At 46.8% G+C, this 11,404-nt stretch overlaps 1 protein-coding gene across 1 annotated transcript; it reads left to right on the forward strand.

The window, feature by feature from the left end:
* Positions 1–9,446: 9,446 nt before the first annotated feature.
* LOC147416607 (uncharacterized) lies at positions 9,447–10,923 on the forward strand. Its single transcript, XM_086508225.1, has one exon. The coding sequence runs from the start codon at positions 10,140–10,142 to the stop codon at positions 10,728–10,730; it is 591 nt and encodes a 196-aa protein (XP_086364351.1). The 5' UTR covers positions 9,447–10,139; the 3' UTR covers positions 10,731–10,923.
* The last annotated feature ends 481 nt before the right edge of the window (positions 10,924–11,404 follow it).

Consider the following 11,404-nt stretch of genomic DNA (forward strand, 5'->3'; position numbering starts at 1 on the left):
AAAGCTTCCATCTTCATTACACCAACTAGTTTTAATCAAGGAACACAAAGATGTATTGTACAAAAATCTCCTTTTATGGAGAAGCTATAATACAAAGCCTTTATGGAAGGGGGAACGGCTCCAACACGTAAATCCGGTCCCTCAAGTGTTTGTTAATTGTTATATTTCTCTCTCTTTTTCAGTATTGTCAATGCCAAATTACTAGGTGTAAATTGCTAGTTGCTTTCTCAAATTAAGTACTCTATCTATGCTCATTAGGAACTGTTCTTAATGAAAGCTCACTTTGTTATCAATTTCCACTACACACAAGTTTCTAGTGCATTAAATGTTACATTCATAACTTCTACCCCCTCTCCACTTCTCTCTCTCTCCTCTCTCTCTCTCTTCCCTCTCTCTCTCTCTTTTTCATAACTTATCATAAACTCTTAATCTAGTTGTATGCATGGGTGACATATTTTTGAGTTTGCTTTAAGACTTTTCCGTGCGCCATTCGGACAAATGAACAAATATGCAACTATATTTCTCTCTGTCTCACTCTCTCTCTCTCTCTCTCTCTCTCTCTCTCTCTCTCTCCCTCCTTTTTTTTTTCTAGCAGTACTCCAGAGAAACTAAGATCTGACTTACACGTAGACAAATGTATTTTTAATGTGAATGACTAAATAGATATGTCCTACTTGAAATGGATGTTGTAGTCTATGGTTCTTGAATTTCTAATGAAGTCTCATGCGCTATTGTAGTCTATGTAGGGTAAAGGGCGAGTTATGGACAGGTCCAACAGGTGGACAGGCGGACCCCAAATACATATAAAACATGGGACCAGTTCTGGAGCAGCAAGCAACGAGAGCTAGTTGTTAGCCCAATCGTGAGATGTCCATGGCCGTCGGATGAAGGCTCGATTCACGCCGGGAGCCTTGACTTAGAAATGGGGCGCTGCAGTTATGCTACTAGAACCACATTTTTGATACACGCGAGTGTAAAAAATGCCGTCGATCTTCGCCTTGAAGGATCATTCACGCCAAGATTTCTGCTGTGAGTCAACCTACATCACAGCTATGCATTATGCCTCTCCATACCCAAAATGGAGCAACACTCTTAAAGGTGCTTAATATGCCCCTTTACCCTATACTAGCTTGCGCGACCCGTCTACCGGGGGTCTCGCTCGCTCTTATTATGACACAAATAAATTAATGACACACGTGCCAAAACTCTGAGCGGCTCTCATCTTTGGATGGGTGTTGTCACACACACACACACACACACACACACACACACACACACACACACACACACAGAGTTTTGTATCCAGTTCTCATGGGTGTTCCTCCTCTCTCTCCTCTCTCTCCCTCTCTCTTCTCTCTCTCTCCCCAGTGTTAAATCACTCGTGCACCTATGTACTCTCTTCAGTTAACATTGGAGAGCAAGACGATGTGTCACGTCGCGTTCAGTGGCACTCACTGTGTGCGCGTGTGTGTGTCGTGCTCGTTTTTGGTCGGCCGACTCATAGCACACTTGCGAGATTTTTTCGTGCGATAATGGCCTGCAGTGCAGGTTGTGTGTCCGTGTTGTGTGCGCGTGCCTGGCTAGGCTCAAGACCAAAGGTTGAGCACGTAGGCCAGCACGTTCAGTGAGGCAGAAGTCGCCAAGGCAATAGGGCAAGAGCAGAAGATACATCGTCTCTCTCTCTCTCTCTCTCTCTCTCTCTGATGCGGTTGAGGCAGCGCCACTATGGACATTGGACGGGCAATGCAAAAAGGGGGGGCGGGGCGTGCTATGCACGTTCTCAAGGAGGGAGGGTGGGTCCGGGGATTACTGTGGCCAAACCCACACAAAGAAGGACATATTCTCTCTCTCTTTTTTGAATGCAGCAAAGGCCGCTGTGTGTCAGACACCTAGACACTGTGACAGTCGCCGGCTCAGATTCACAAAGAGAGAGAGAGAGAGAGAGAGAGAGAGAGAGAGAGAGAGAGGGAGGTCGGAGAGCGAGGCTTCTTTGCCAGTCTGTGCACTGTTTTGCCTCGTTGTAGGGCACACAGGCCAGATGCAAAAGCTAGTACCCTCATTGGATGCCCACTCACCAGATGCCTGTTTCATTTGCCGGCCAGTCCTTGCAGGACCTCTTCTTTTGCCATGTGGTGGGCCGAAACCCTTGATGTCTATCCTACTGATGCGTGGCAGGGAGAACCTCTCTCTCTCTCTCTCTCTCTCTCTCTCTCTCTCTCTCTCTCTCTCTCTCTCTCTCTCTCTCCTCCCCCCTCTTATCGTGCATCAACAACCTCTCTCTCTCTTTCTTATCGCCAGGTGGCTGTGGGGGGCGAAACTCCTCCCCCTAGTACAACGATGCCGCCTTCGTCGGCATTATGTTTAGTGTAATCCCACCTACAAATTCTGAGATTTACCTCTCAAATTTAAATTAGAATGTGAGGAAACCTACAAATTTTAGAGAAATTTATAGTGCAAAAATTTTCAAATTTAGTCAATTTACCTTTTAGCAAGTTCTTAACACCAAAATAATCCTTCAATACATAATGAGCTTTCTTTTAAGGGAATTTTGGAGAAAGGAGGAGTGCTAGAAAAAACTGGGTCCAAGGTATTTTAATCACCTAAAATTGCAAAATCCTGGTTACATTTTGAGCTTGCCTTTAAGAGAACCGAGAAATCTACGCATGTTTTAGTGTAATTGCTGGCAAAAGCCTGACCTAAAGAATTTCAAGTTTGCCCTTATTTTCGCCAGTTAGGGAAAATGTATGTGTCTAACCTTGGTGTTGACCTCCAACCATATACGCCATACGTAAGACTCTCTCTCTCTCTCTCTCTCTCTCTCTCTCTCTCTCTCATTCTCTCTCTCTGCTAGGAGGAAGGGGTCGAAGGGCAGCAGACTCTCGTATAGAGGAAGGACGCAGGAATCACGAGGAAGGGGCCAAAGGGCAGTTGTAAACCTGCAACGATGGCTCTCTCTCTCTCTCTCTCTCCTCTCTCTCTCTCCTCTCTCTCTCTCTCTCTCTCTCTCTCTCTCTCTCTCTCTCTCACAGCGATGGCGTCCTGCCTCTTTAGACATGCAGTGATGGCGTACTTCCTATAGGCGGGCAAATACGTCTCTCTCTCTCTCTCTCTCTCTCACACACACACACACACACACACACACACACACACACACACACACACACACACATGAACAAATGCGGAGCTTTGTACATAGACCGAAACAGAAAATGTGGAGCTTCCACTGTCGCCATATGCAGGCACGTACGAAAAGATGGAACCGCCATACCTCTCTCTTCCTCTTTCTCTACATGTGCATCAATTGGTCTCTCTCTCTCTCTCTCTCTCTGTCTCTCTCTCTCTACGTTTGCACGCTGTCTCGCCTAGGTGCAGGGCAAACTCGCCGGATCAAGGAGAAGTACGCCACGTATCTCTCTGTCTCTCTCTCTCTCTCTCTCCTCTCTCTCTCTCTCTCTCTCTCCTCTCTCTCTCTCTCTGTGCGTTCGCACGCTGTCTCGCCTTGCCTGCAGGGCTATTCTCTCAAGTCCCAACCCTGTCTCTCTCCTTCTCTCTCTCTCTCTCTCTCTCTCTCTCTCTCTCTCTCTCTCTCTGTCATGCGCTATCTCTTGAGTCGTGTGTGGGTTGGGTTGCAGAGAACACTTGCCAGAGCACAGAGAAATCGCCACGTGGTCGCCAGAATTTCTGTCTCTTACATATGTAGTATAGATAGATAGTATAGAAGTATAGATAGATAGTAATAGATGTTGTCCTAATCTATTCTTTGGAGCATATAAACCAAAGGCCACCTCTGAATTCTCTTCATCAACATAAACGTGCTAGTTGCCAATGAGGAAGCGGGGTCATGTCTAACCTTTGCTAGAATCTTAACCAACGTTTGCTTTGAAATGTTGGACCAGGCAGCTTTAAAAGAAAGAGAGAGAGAGAGAGAGAGAGAGAGAGAGAGAGAGAGAGAGAGAGAGAGAGAGAGAGAGAGAGAGAGAGAGAGAGAGAGAGAGAGCATAGAATTAAGAGGATCGGTTCTCCTTTCCTCTGTACTGCCCTACATGCTGGGCACCAAATGTGGTGTAGGACACAATATTCATGATAGGAAGCTTGGCATACGTGTTGACGTGGAACAGAAGGACCATGATAGCAATAGTATATGCTGTAGAAACTAATAAGATATAGCCTAAAACGTGGACCTCCACCTATTCACGCTACTATCACCAATCTCGTGCAGGCTTGCCGCCCGCTACAGGCTAGCTCCTGCTCCCCTTCTCTCAGCGGTTGCAAGGAAGCAATTGAGTTAGAACTCAAAAGAGATAAAGGAGCAGGGTGAAGGGGGCGAAGAGAGATGGCATTTAAGCTCACCGACTCTCATGATTACTGGGGCTCGTATAGAGTGGGAGTAAGTCATGAGTTGCTTGGCATCCGGCACTTCAAGAACTCCAAAGCCTACAATGTGTGTGAGCCCCACCATATTTTCTCTGACTGTGAAGGATGGCCCAAAATGGGAAGAAGGGAGGGGCTTGTTTGCAGACATTCCATGCGGCCAAATGGAGCTCTTGCCCGCAATTCAAGAGCAGCACCTAGTTTGGTAAGCATTGTGCTGCTCTAGGACATGAGAGTGTGGTGAGCAGCCTGGTTGGATCGAAAGTAACTGGAAGAGGAAGGCGGAGGGCCTCTCTCTCGCTTTCTCTCTCAAAGAACTTACTCAGAGTTCTCCGCAAGTGCTCTCTCCTCTCTCTCTCTCTCTCTCTCTCTCTCTCTCTCTCTCTCTCTCTCTCTGCTCTGAATGATTCCCCTCTCCTTCTCAACTGTTCATCCCACCTGCCTCTTTGCCTCCCAATATATTGGAGGTAGAGATGTTGTGACTGTTCACCTCCCACCTCCAATCGGCTTCCCGGCTCACGTACCACCCCCGCACTCACTCTCTCTCTCTCTCTATGTGTGTGTGTGTCACTGTTTTGCATAGATCACACTGCCGGACAGAGGAGCTTGCGCCACATGGCAAGCCGGAATCCGGAGGTAGAGATGTTGTGACTGTTCACCTCCCACCTCCATTCGGCTTCCCGGGCTCACGTACCACCCCCTCACTGTGTGTGTGTGGTGTGTGTGTGTGTGTGTGACTGTTTTGCATAGATCACACTGCCGGACAGAGGAGATTGCGCCACATGGCAAGCCGGACTCAGAGCACACTCACGAGATTTTTTCCTGCGATAATGGTTTGCAGTGCAGGTTGTGTGTCCATGCTGTGTGCGCGTGCCTGGCACGTAGGCCAGCACGTTCAGTGAGGCAGAAGTCGCCAAGGCAACATGGCAAGAGCAAAAGATACATCGTCTCTCTCTCTCTCTCTCTCTCTCTCTCTCTCTCTCTCTCTCTTTGATGCGGTTGAGGCAATGCCACTATGGACATTGGACGGGCAATGCAAAAAGGGGGGCGGGGCGTGCCATGCACGTTCTCAAGGAGGGAGGTGGGGTCCGGGGGATACTGTGGCAAACCCACACAAAGCAGGACATATTCTCTCTCTCTTTTTGAATGCAGCAAAGGCCGCTGTGTGTTAGACACCTGGACACTGTGACAGTCGCCGGCTCAGATTCACAGAGAGAGAGAGAGAAGAGAGAGAGAGAGAGAGAGAGAGAGAGAGAGAGAGGAGAGAGAGAGAGAGAGAGAGAGAGAGAGAAGAGAGAGAGAGAGAGAGAGAGAGAGAGAGAGAGAGAGGAGAGAGAGAAGAGAGCGAGGCCTTCTTTGCCAGTCTGTGCACTGTTTTGCCTCGTTGCAGGGCACACAGGCCAGATGCAAAAGCTAGTACCCTCATTGGATGCCCACTCACCAGATGCCTGTTCATTTGCCGGCCAGGTCCTTTGCAGGACCTCTTCTTTTGCCATGTGGTGGGCCGAAACCCTTGATGTCTATCCTACTGATGCGTGGCAGGGAGAACCTCTCTCTCTCTCTCTCTCTCTCTCTCTTCTCTCTCTCTCTCTCTCTCTCTCTCTCTCTCTCCCCCTCTTATCGTGCATCAACAACCTCTCTCTCTCTTCTTATCGCCAGGTGGCTGTGGGGGGCGAAACTCCTCCCCCTAGTACAACGATGCCGCCTTCGTCGGCATTATGTTTGTGTAATCTCACACCTACAAATTCTGAGATTTACCTCTCAAATTTAAATTAGAATGTGAGGAAACCTACAAATTTTAGAGAAATTTAGTGCAAAAATTTTCAATTTAGTCAATTTACCTTTTAGCAAGTTCTTAACACCAAAATAATCCTTCAATACCTAATGAGCTTTCTTTTAAGGGAATTTTGGAGAAAGGAGGAGTGCTAGAAAAAACTGGGTCCAGGGTATTTTAATCACCTAAAATTGCAGAATCCTGGTTACATTTTGAGCTTGCCTTTAAGAGAACCGAGAAATCTACGCATGTTTTAGTGTAATTGCTGGCGAAAGCCTGACCTAAAGAATTTCAAGTTTGCCCTTATTTTTGCCAGTTAGGGAAAATGTATGTGTCTAACCTTGTGTTGACTTGCAACCATATACGCCATACGTAAGACTCTCTCTCTCTCTCTCTCTCTCTCTCTCTCTCTCTCTCTCTCTCTCTCTCTCTCTCTCTCTCTCTCTCTCTCTCTCTCTCTCTCTCTCTCTCTCTGCTAGGAGGAAGGGGCCGAAGGGCAGCAGACTCTCGTATAGAGGAAGGACGCAGGAGTCAGGAGGAAGGGGCCAAAGGGCAGTTGTAAACTTGCAACGATGGCTCTCTCTCTCTCTCTCTCTCTCTCTCTCTCACACACACACACAGCGATGGCGTCCTGCCTCTTTAGACATGCAGTGATGGCGTACTTCCTATAGGCGGGCAAATACGGCTCTCTCTCTCTCTCTCTCACACACACACACACACACACACACACACACACACACACACACACACACACACACACACACACACACACACACACAACACACACACACACACACACACACACACACACACACACACACACACGAACAAATGCGGAGCTTTGTACATAGACCGAAACAGAAAATGTGGAGCTTCCACTGTCGCCATATGCAGGCACGTACGAAAAGATGGAACCGCCATACCTCTCTCTTCCTCTCTCTCTATATGTGCATCAGTTGGTCTCTCTCTCTCTCTCTCTCTCTCTCTCTCTCTGTGTGTGTGTGTGTGTGTGTGCGTTCGCACACTGTCTCACCTAGGTGCAGGGCAAACTGGCCGGATCAAGGAGAGTACGGCACGTATCTCTCTCTCTCTCTCTCTCTCTTTGCATTCGCACGCTCTCTCGCCTTGCCTGCAGGGATATTCTCTCAAGTCCCAACCCTGTTCTCTCTCTCTCTCTCTCTCTCATGCGCTATCTCTTGAGTCGTGTGTGGGTTGGGTTGCAGAGAACACTTGCCAGAGCACTGAGAAATCGCCACGTGGTCGCCGGAATTCCCGTCTCTTTCATATGTAGTATAGATAGATAGTATAGAAGTATAGATAGATAGTAATAGATGTGGTGAAAAAGAATGTCCTAATCTATTCTTTGGAGCATATAAACCAAAGCCACCTCTGAATTCTCTTCATCAACATAACCGTGCTAGTTGCCAATGAAAGCGGGGTTATGTCTAACCTTTGCTAGAATCTGGACCAACGTTTGCTTTGAAATGTTGGACCAGGCATCTTTAGAAGAGAGAGAGAGAGAGAGAGCATAGAATAGAGAGGATCGGTTCTCCTTTCCTCAGTACTGCCCTACATGCTGGGCACCAATGTGGTGTAGGACACAATATTCATGATAGGAAGCTTGGCATACGTGTTGACGTGGAACAGAAGGACCATGGTAGCAACGGTATATGCTGTAGAAACTAATAAGATATAGCCTAAAACGTGGACCTCCACCTATTCACGCTACTGTCACCAATCTCGTGCAGGCTTACCGCACGCTACAGGCTAGCTCCTACTCCCCTTCTCTCAGCGGTTGCAAGGAAGCAATTGAGTTAGAACTCAAAAGAGATAAAGGAGCAGGGTGAAGGGGGCGAAGAGGGATGGCATTTAAGCTCACCGACTCTCATGATCACTGGGGCTCGTGTAGAGTGGGAGTAAGTCATGAGTTGCTTGGCATCCGGCACTTCAAGAACTCCAAAGCCTACAATGTGTGTGAGCCCCACCATATTTTCTCTGACTGTGAAGGATGGCGCAAAATGGGAAGAAGGGAGGGGCTTGTTTGCAGACATTCCATGCGGCCAAATGGAGCTCTTGCCCGCAATTCAAGAGCAGCACCTAGTTTGGTAAGCATTGTGCTGCTCTAGGACGTGAGAGTGTGGTGAGCAGCCTGGTTGGATCGAAAGTAACTGGAAGAGGATGGTGGAGGGCCTCTCTCTCGCTTTCTCTCTCAAAGAACTTACTCAGAGTTCTCCGCAGGTGCTCTCTCTCTCTCTCTCTCTCTCTCTCTCTCTCTCTCTCTCTCTTTGCTCTGAATGATTCCCCTCTCCTTCTCAACTGTTCATCCCACCTGCCTCTTTGCCTCCCAATATATTGGAGGTAGAGATGTTGTGACTGTTCACCTCCCACCTCCAATCGGCTTCCCGGGCTCACGTACCACCCCCGCACTCACTCTGTGTGTGTGTGTGTGTGTGTGTTTTGCATAGATCACACTGTCGGACAGAGGAGCTTGCGCACATGGCAAGCCGGAATCCGGAGGTAGAGATGTTGTGATTGTTCACCTCCCACCTCCATTCGGCTTCCCGGGCTCACGTACCACCCCCTCACTGTATGTGTGTGTGTGTGTGTGTCTCACTGTTTTGCATAGATCACACTGCCGGACAGAGGAGCTTGCGCCACATGGCAAGCCGGAATCCTTGCTTGCTTAATAGATAGTATAGACAAGAATATGGGAAAATTACCAAAATACCCCTCTAATTTGGGAAATTCCCAATATACCCCTCAAATTTCAAAATTCCCAAAATACGCTTGTATCTATTTTTGTTGGATCTTCAAGATTTTCTAATCTTTATTCTTGTTTGACAATTGAGATCGGTTTTTGAGTGCTTAGCATGTAATTTTTTGCAAATTACCTCCCCAAAAAAAAGGCAATTATGTCTAGAAACAATGAAAGAATTCATCTCCAAAGCCTACATAACAAGCTCAAAATTTAGTTTTAGCATCCTGTATGTATGGTAGACAATCACTCTTCTTATGAAAAGCTACAAGTTTCTTTGGTTTTCAAGAAATTTACTCTCACAACCAGGGGTATTTTGGGAATTTTGAAAATTTGAAGGGCATTCTGGAATTTATGACATATTATGGGGGTACTTTGGGAAATTTTGAAATTTGAGGGGTATTTTGGGAATTTTCACAAATTAGAGGGGTTTTGGTAATTTTCCCTTTTTCCCTAAGAATATATATATCTTAGAAGGTTTACTGTGTCTCTGAGCGTGTTCACTGTGTAGTATCCGATTGCGGACGTGGGATTCTGGGTCCACACGCGTGTTGTGCACATACGTGTGTGGTGCGCGTGTTGGGTGTTGACGACGACTCAGTGGCGGGCGGCCATTCCTTCTTCTTCTGCAAGTGCAGTTTCCTCTCACCTGTATCCAGAATTCGCTCAACCACTAGGCTCGCTTCCTCGATTTAATTCTCTTCTGCTTCATCTGTTGGCGTTCACAATTTTAGGGTTTCTCAGACGAGCTCCATGTATCATTCGCTTACCCACGCTCTACACTCTCTAAGAAATCCACATTTCCCAGGGAAATCTCCTGCGCTTGCTGCGAAGAAGAAGCTTGAAGATGGGGGCGAAGACAAGGCTTTCAATGTTGAGATACGCAACCATCTCTCACAGCTTGAAATACCTGCAGATCAGGGGTTTCTCACCTTGCCATGGCTAAATGATGCAGTAAAATACCGTGCTCTTCACCTGCTCGCACATTTCGAACCTTTTGCCCAAGATTACCTGCTCAGAAAAAGAAAGAGTGCATCTTGAATCGAATCTTGAGGACACTCTCAACCTCCTTGATGTGTGCAATGGGCTGAAAGAGGTGTTGAATGATGTGCAGCATTATGTTATGCTGGTGCGCTATGCGGCACGAACAGCAGTCAATGTGAAAGATGCCTCTGATGAAGTGGAATTGAAGGCGAAATTGACTTGCTTTCATGCTGCGCTGGTTAAATCTACAGAATTATGCATGCACGAGTAGAGGAGAACACCCGACACAGAGAGGGAAGATCTAAGCTCGAGACATGCAGTTCTATGCTAAGAAGGATGGGGGAGCCCCTGCCAGAAGCTTCTCCGGGTAGTAAACATGCTGCATCTAATGCGTTGTTTAATGACATGTATGCGGCAAAGGTATTAGCCATATTTGTATGCAGCGTCCTTGCGGTTGCCCTCTCTGTGAAGCCCAAACGCCCTCTGTCTTGCGTGCACATGGCAGAGCAACCCACGTGGCTGGACTTACTCCAACGAGTCCAGGACAATGTGAAGAAGCTAACAGATAAAGGCATTGAACACGGCAAGATCGCCCTTTTGAAAGAGCTAGACCAATTACGCGCGCACACTAATGAGCTTTATGAGATGCTCGACAATTTTCTCAAGCAGGGAACGCCGATTGTCGAGGCCGATAAGTTGAGTCTCAGCCAACAATGCGAGAAGCTTGTGGAGGAGTCTGATGACTTACAAAGAGGCTTGTTAGCATTGCAGCAGCATGTGGATGGTCTATTCCGAATGCTGGTAGCAATCCGCGTAGACTTTCTTGATGCCCTCTGTCATGTGTGAGTTTGACATTTAAATCATCAAATGCGTATGCATTGAGAACGGCTTATGTACACTGACGAGCTTCCTGAACCTGATGCTTTGTAAAACTTGCTGTGGGTGTCTGAGGAAGTTTGAAAACTCGGAGCTTTGTATCAACTATAAACTTGTATACTTTTTTGTATTGGAAATATATCTTGCGAATGGTGTGCCGTTCTCTCTGTATCAATAGATCGGACAAAGTTTGTAGAGTTGAACTGTCTGGCTGTAAAGGTTCATAGAGTGTTTTAGCTTTGCCATTGTACCGGTTTGCTTTTGTGTGTCTTTGATTTCTTGAGAAATTTTACTGCACACGGTTTGAATAAAGCACCGAGGGCTATTATGCGGTGATCATTTTTGGATAGATTGTTGCCAGATGTGCAATGTTCCTGAAATGTGATATGAACTTTGTATGATTGAAATGCTAGGGCATATTGTACAGCATGAAGAAGCTGATTGCTGGTCTTCAAGATGGGCATGTTCTGGCTATGCAGGGGAAGTAAGGTCACCAATAAGGATTTTTAAAGATATCTCGCACAGTTAAGGGATGAATACACTTGGAAGAGTGTAATTTGGGAGAAAACAGCATCTATAACGGTATGTTGTTTTTTATTATCAATGCTCGAAAAAAAACAGACATTTTGTACAAGGAAAGCGGC

This window comes from Adiantum capillus-veneris, unplaced genomic scaffold (assembly GCF_014529385.1).
Source record: "Adiantum capillus-veneris isolate H3 unplaced genomic scaffold, ASM1452938v2 Hic_scaffold_764, whole genome shotgun sequence".
NCBI lineage: Eukaryota > Viridiplantae > Streptophyta > Polypodiopsida > Polypodiales > Pteridaceae > Adiantum > Adiantum capillus-veneris.

Coding starts and splice junctions, on each gene's coding strand:
- LOC147416607 (XM_086508225.1), top strand. CDS start 10,140: ATGCATGCACGAGTAGAGGAGAACACCCGACACAGAGAGGGAAGATCT.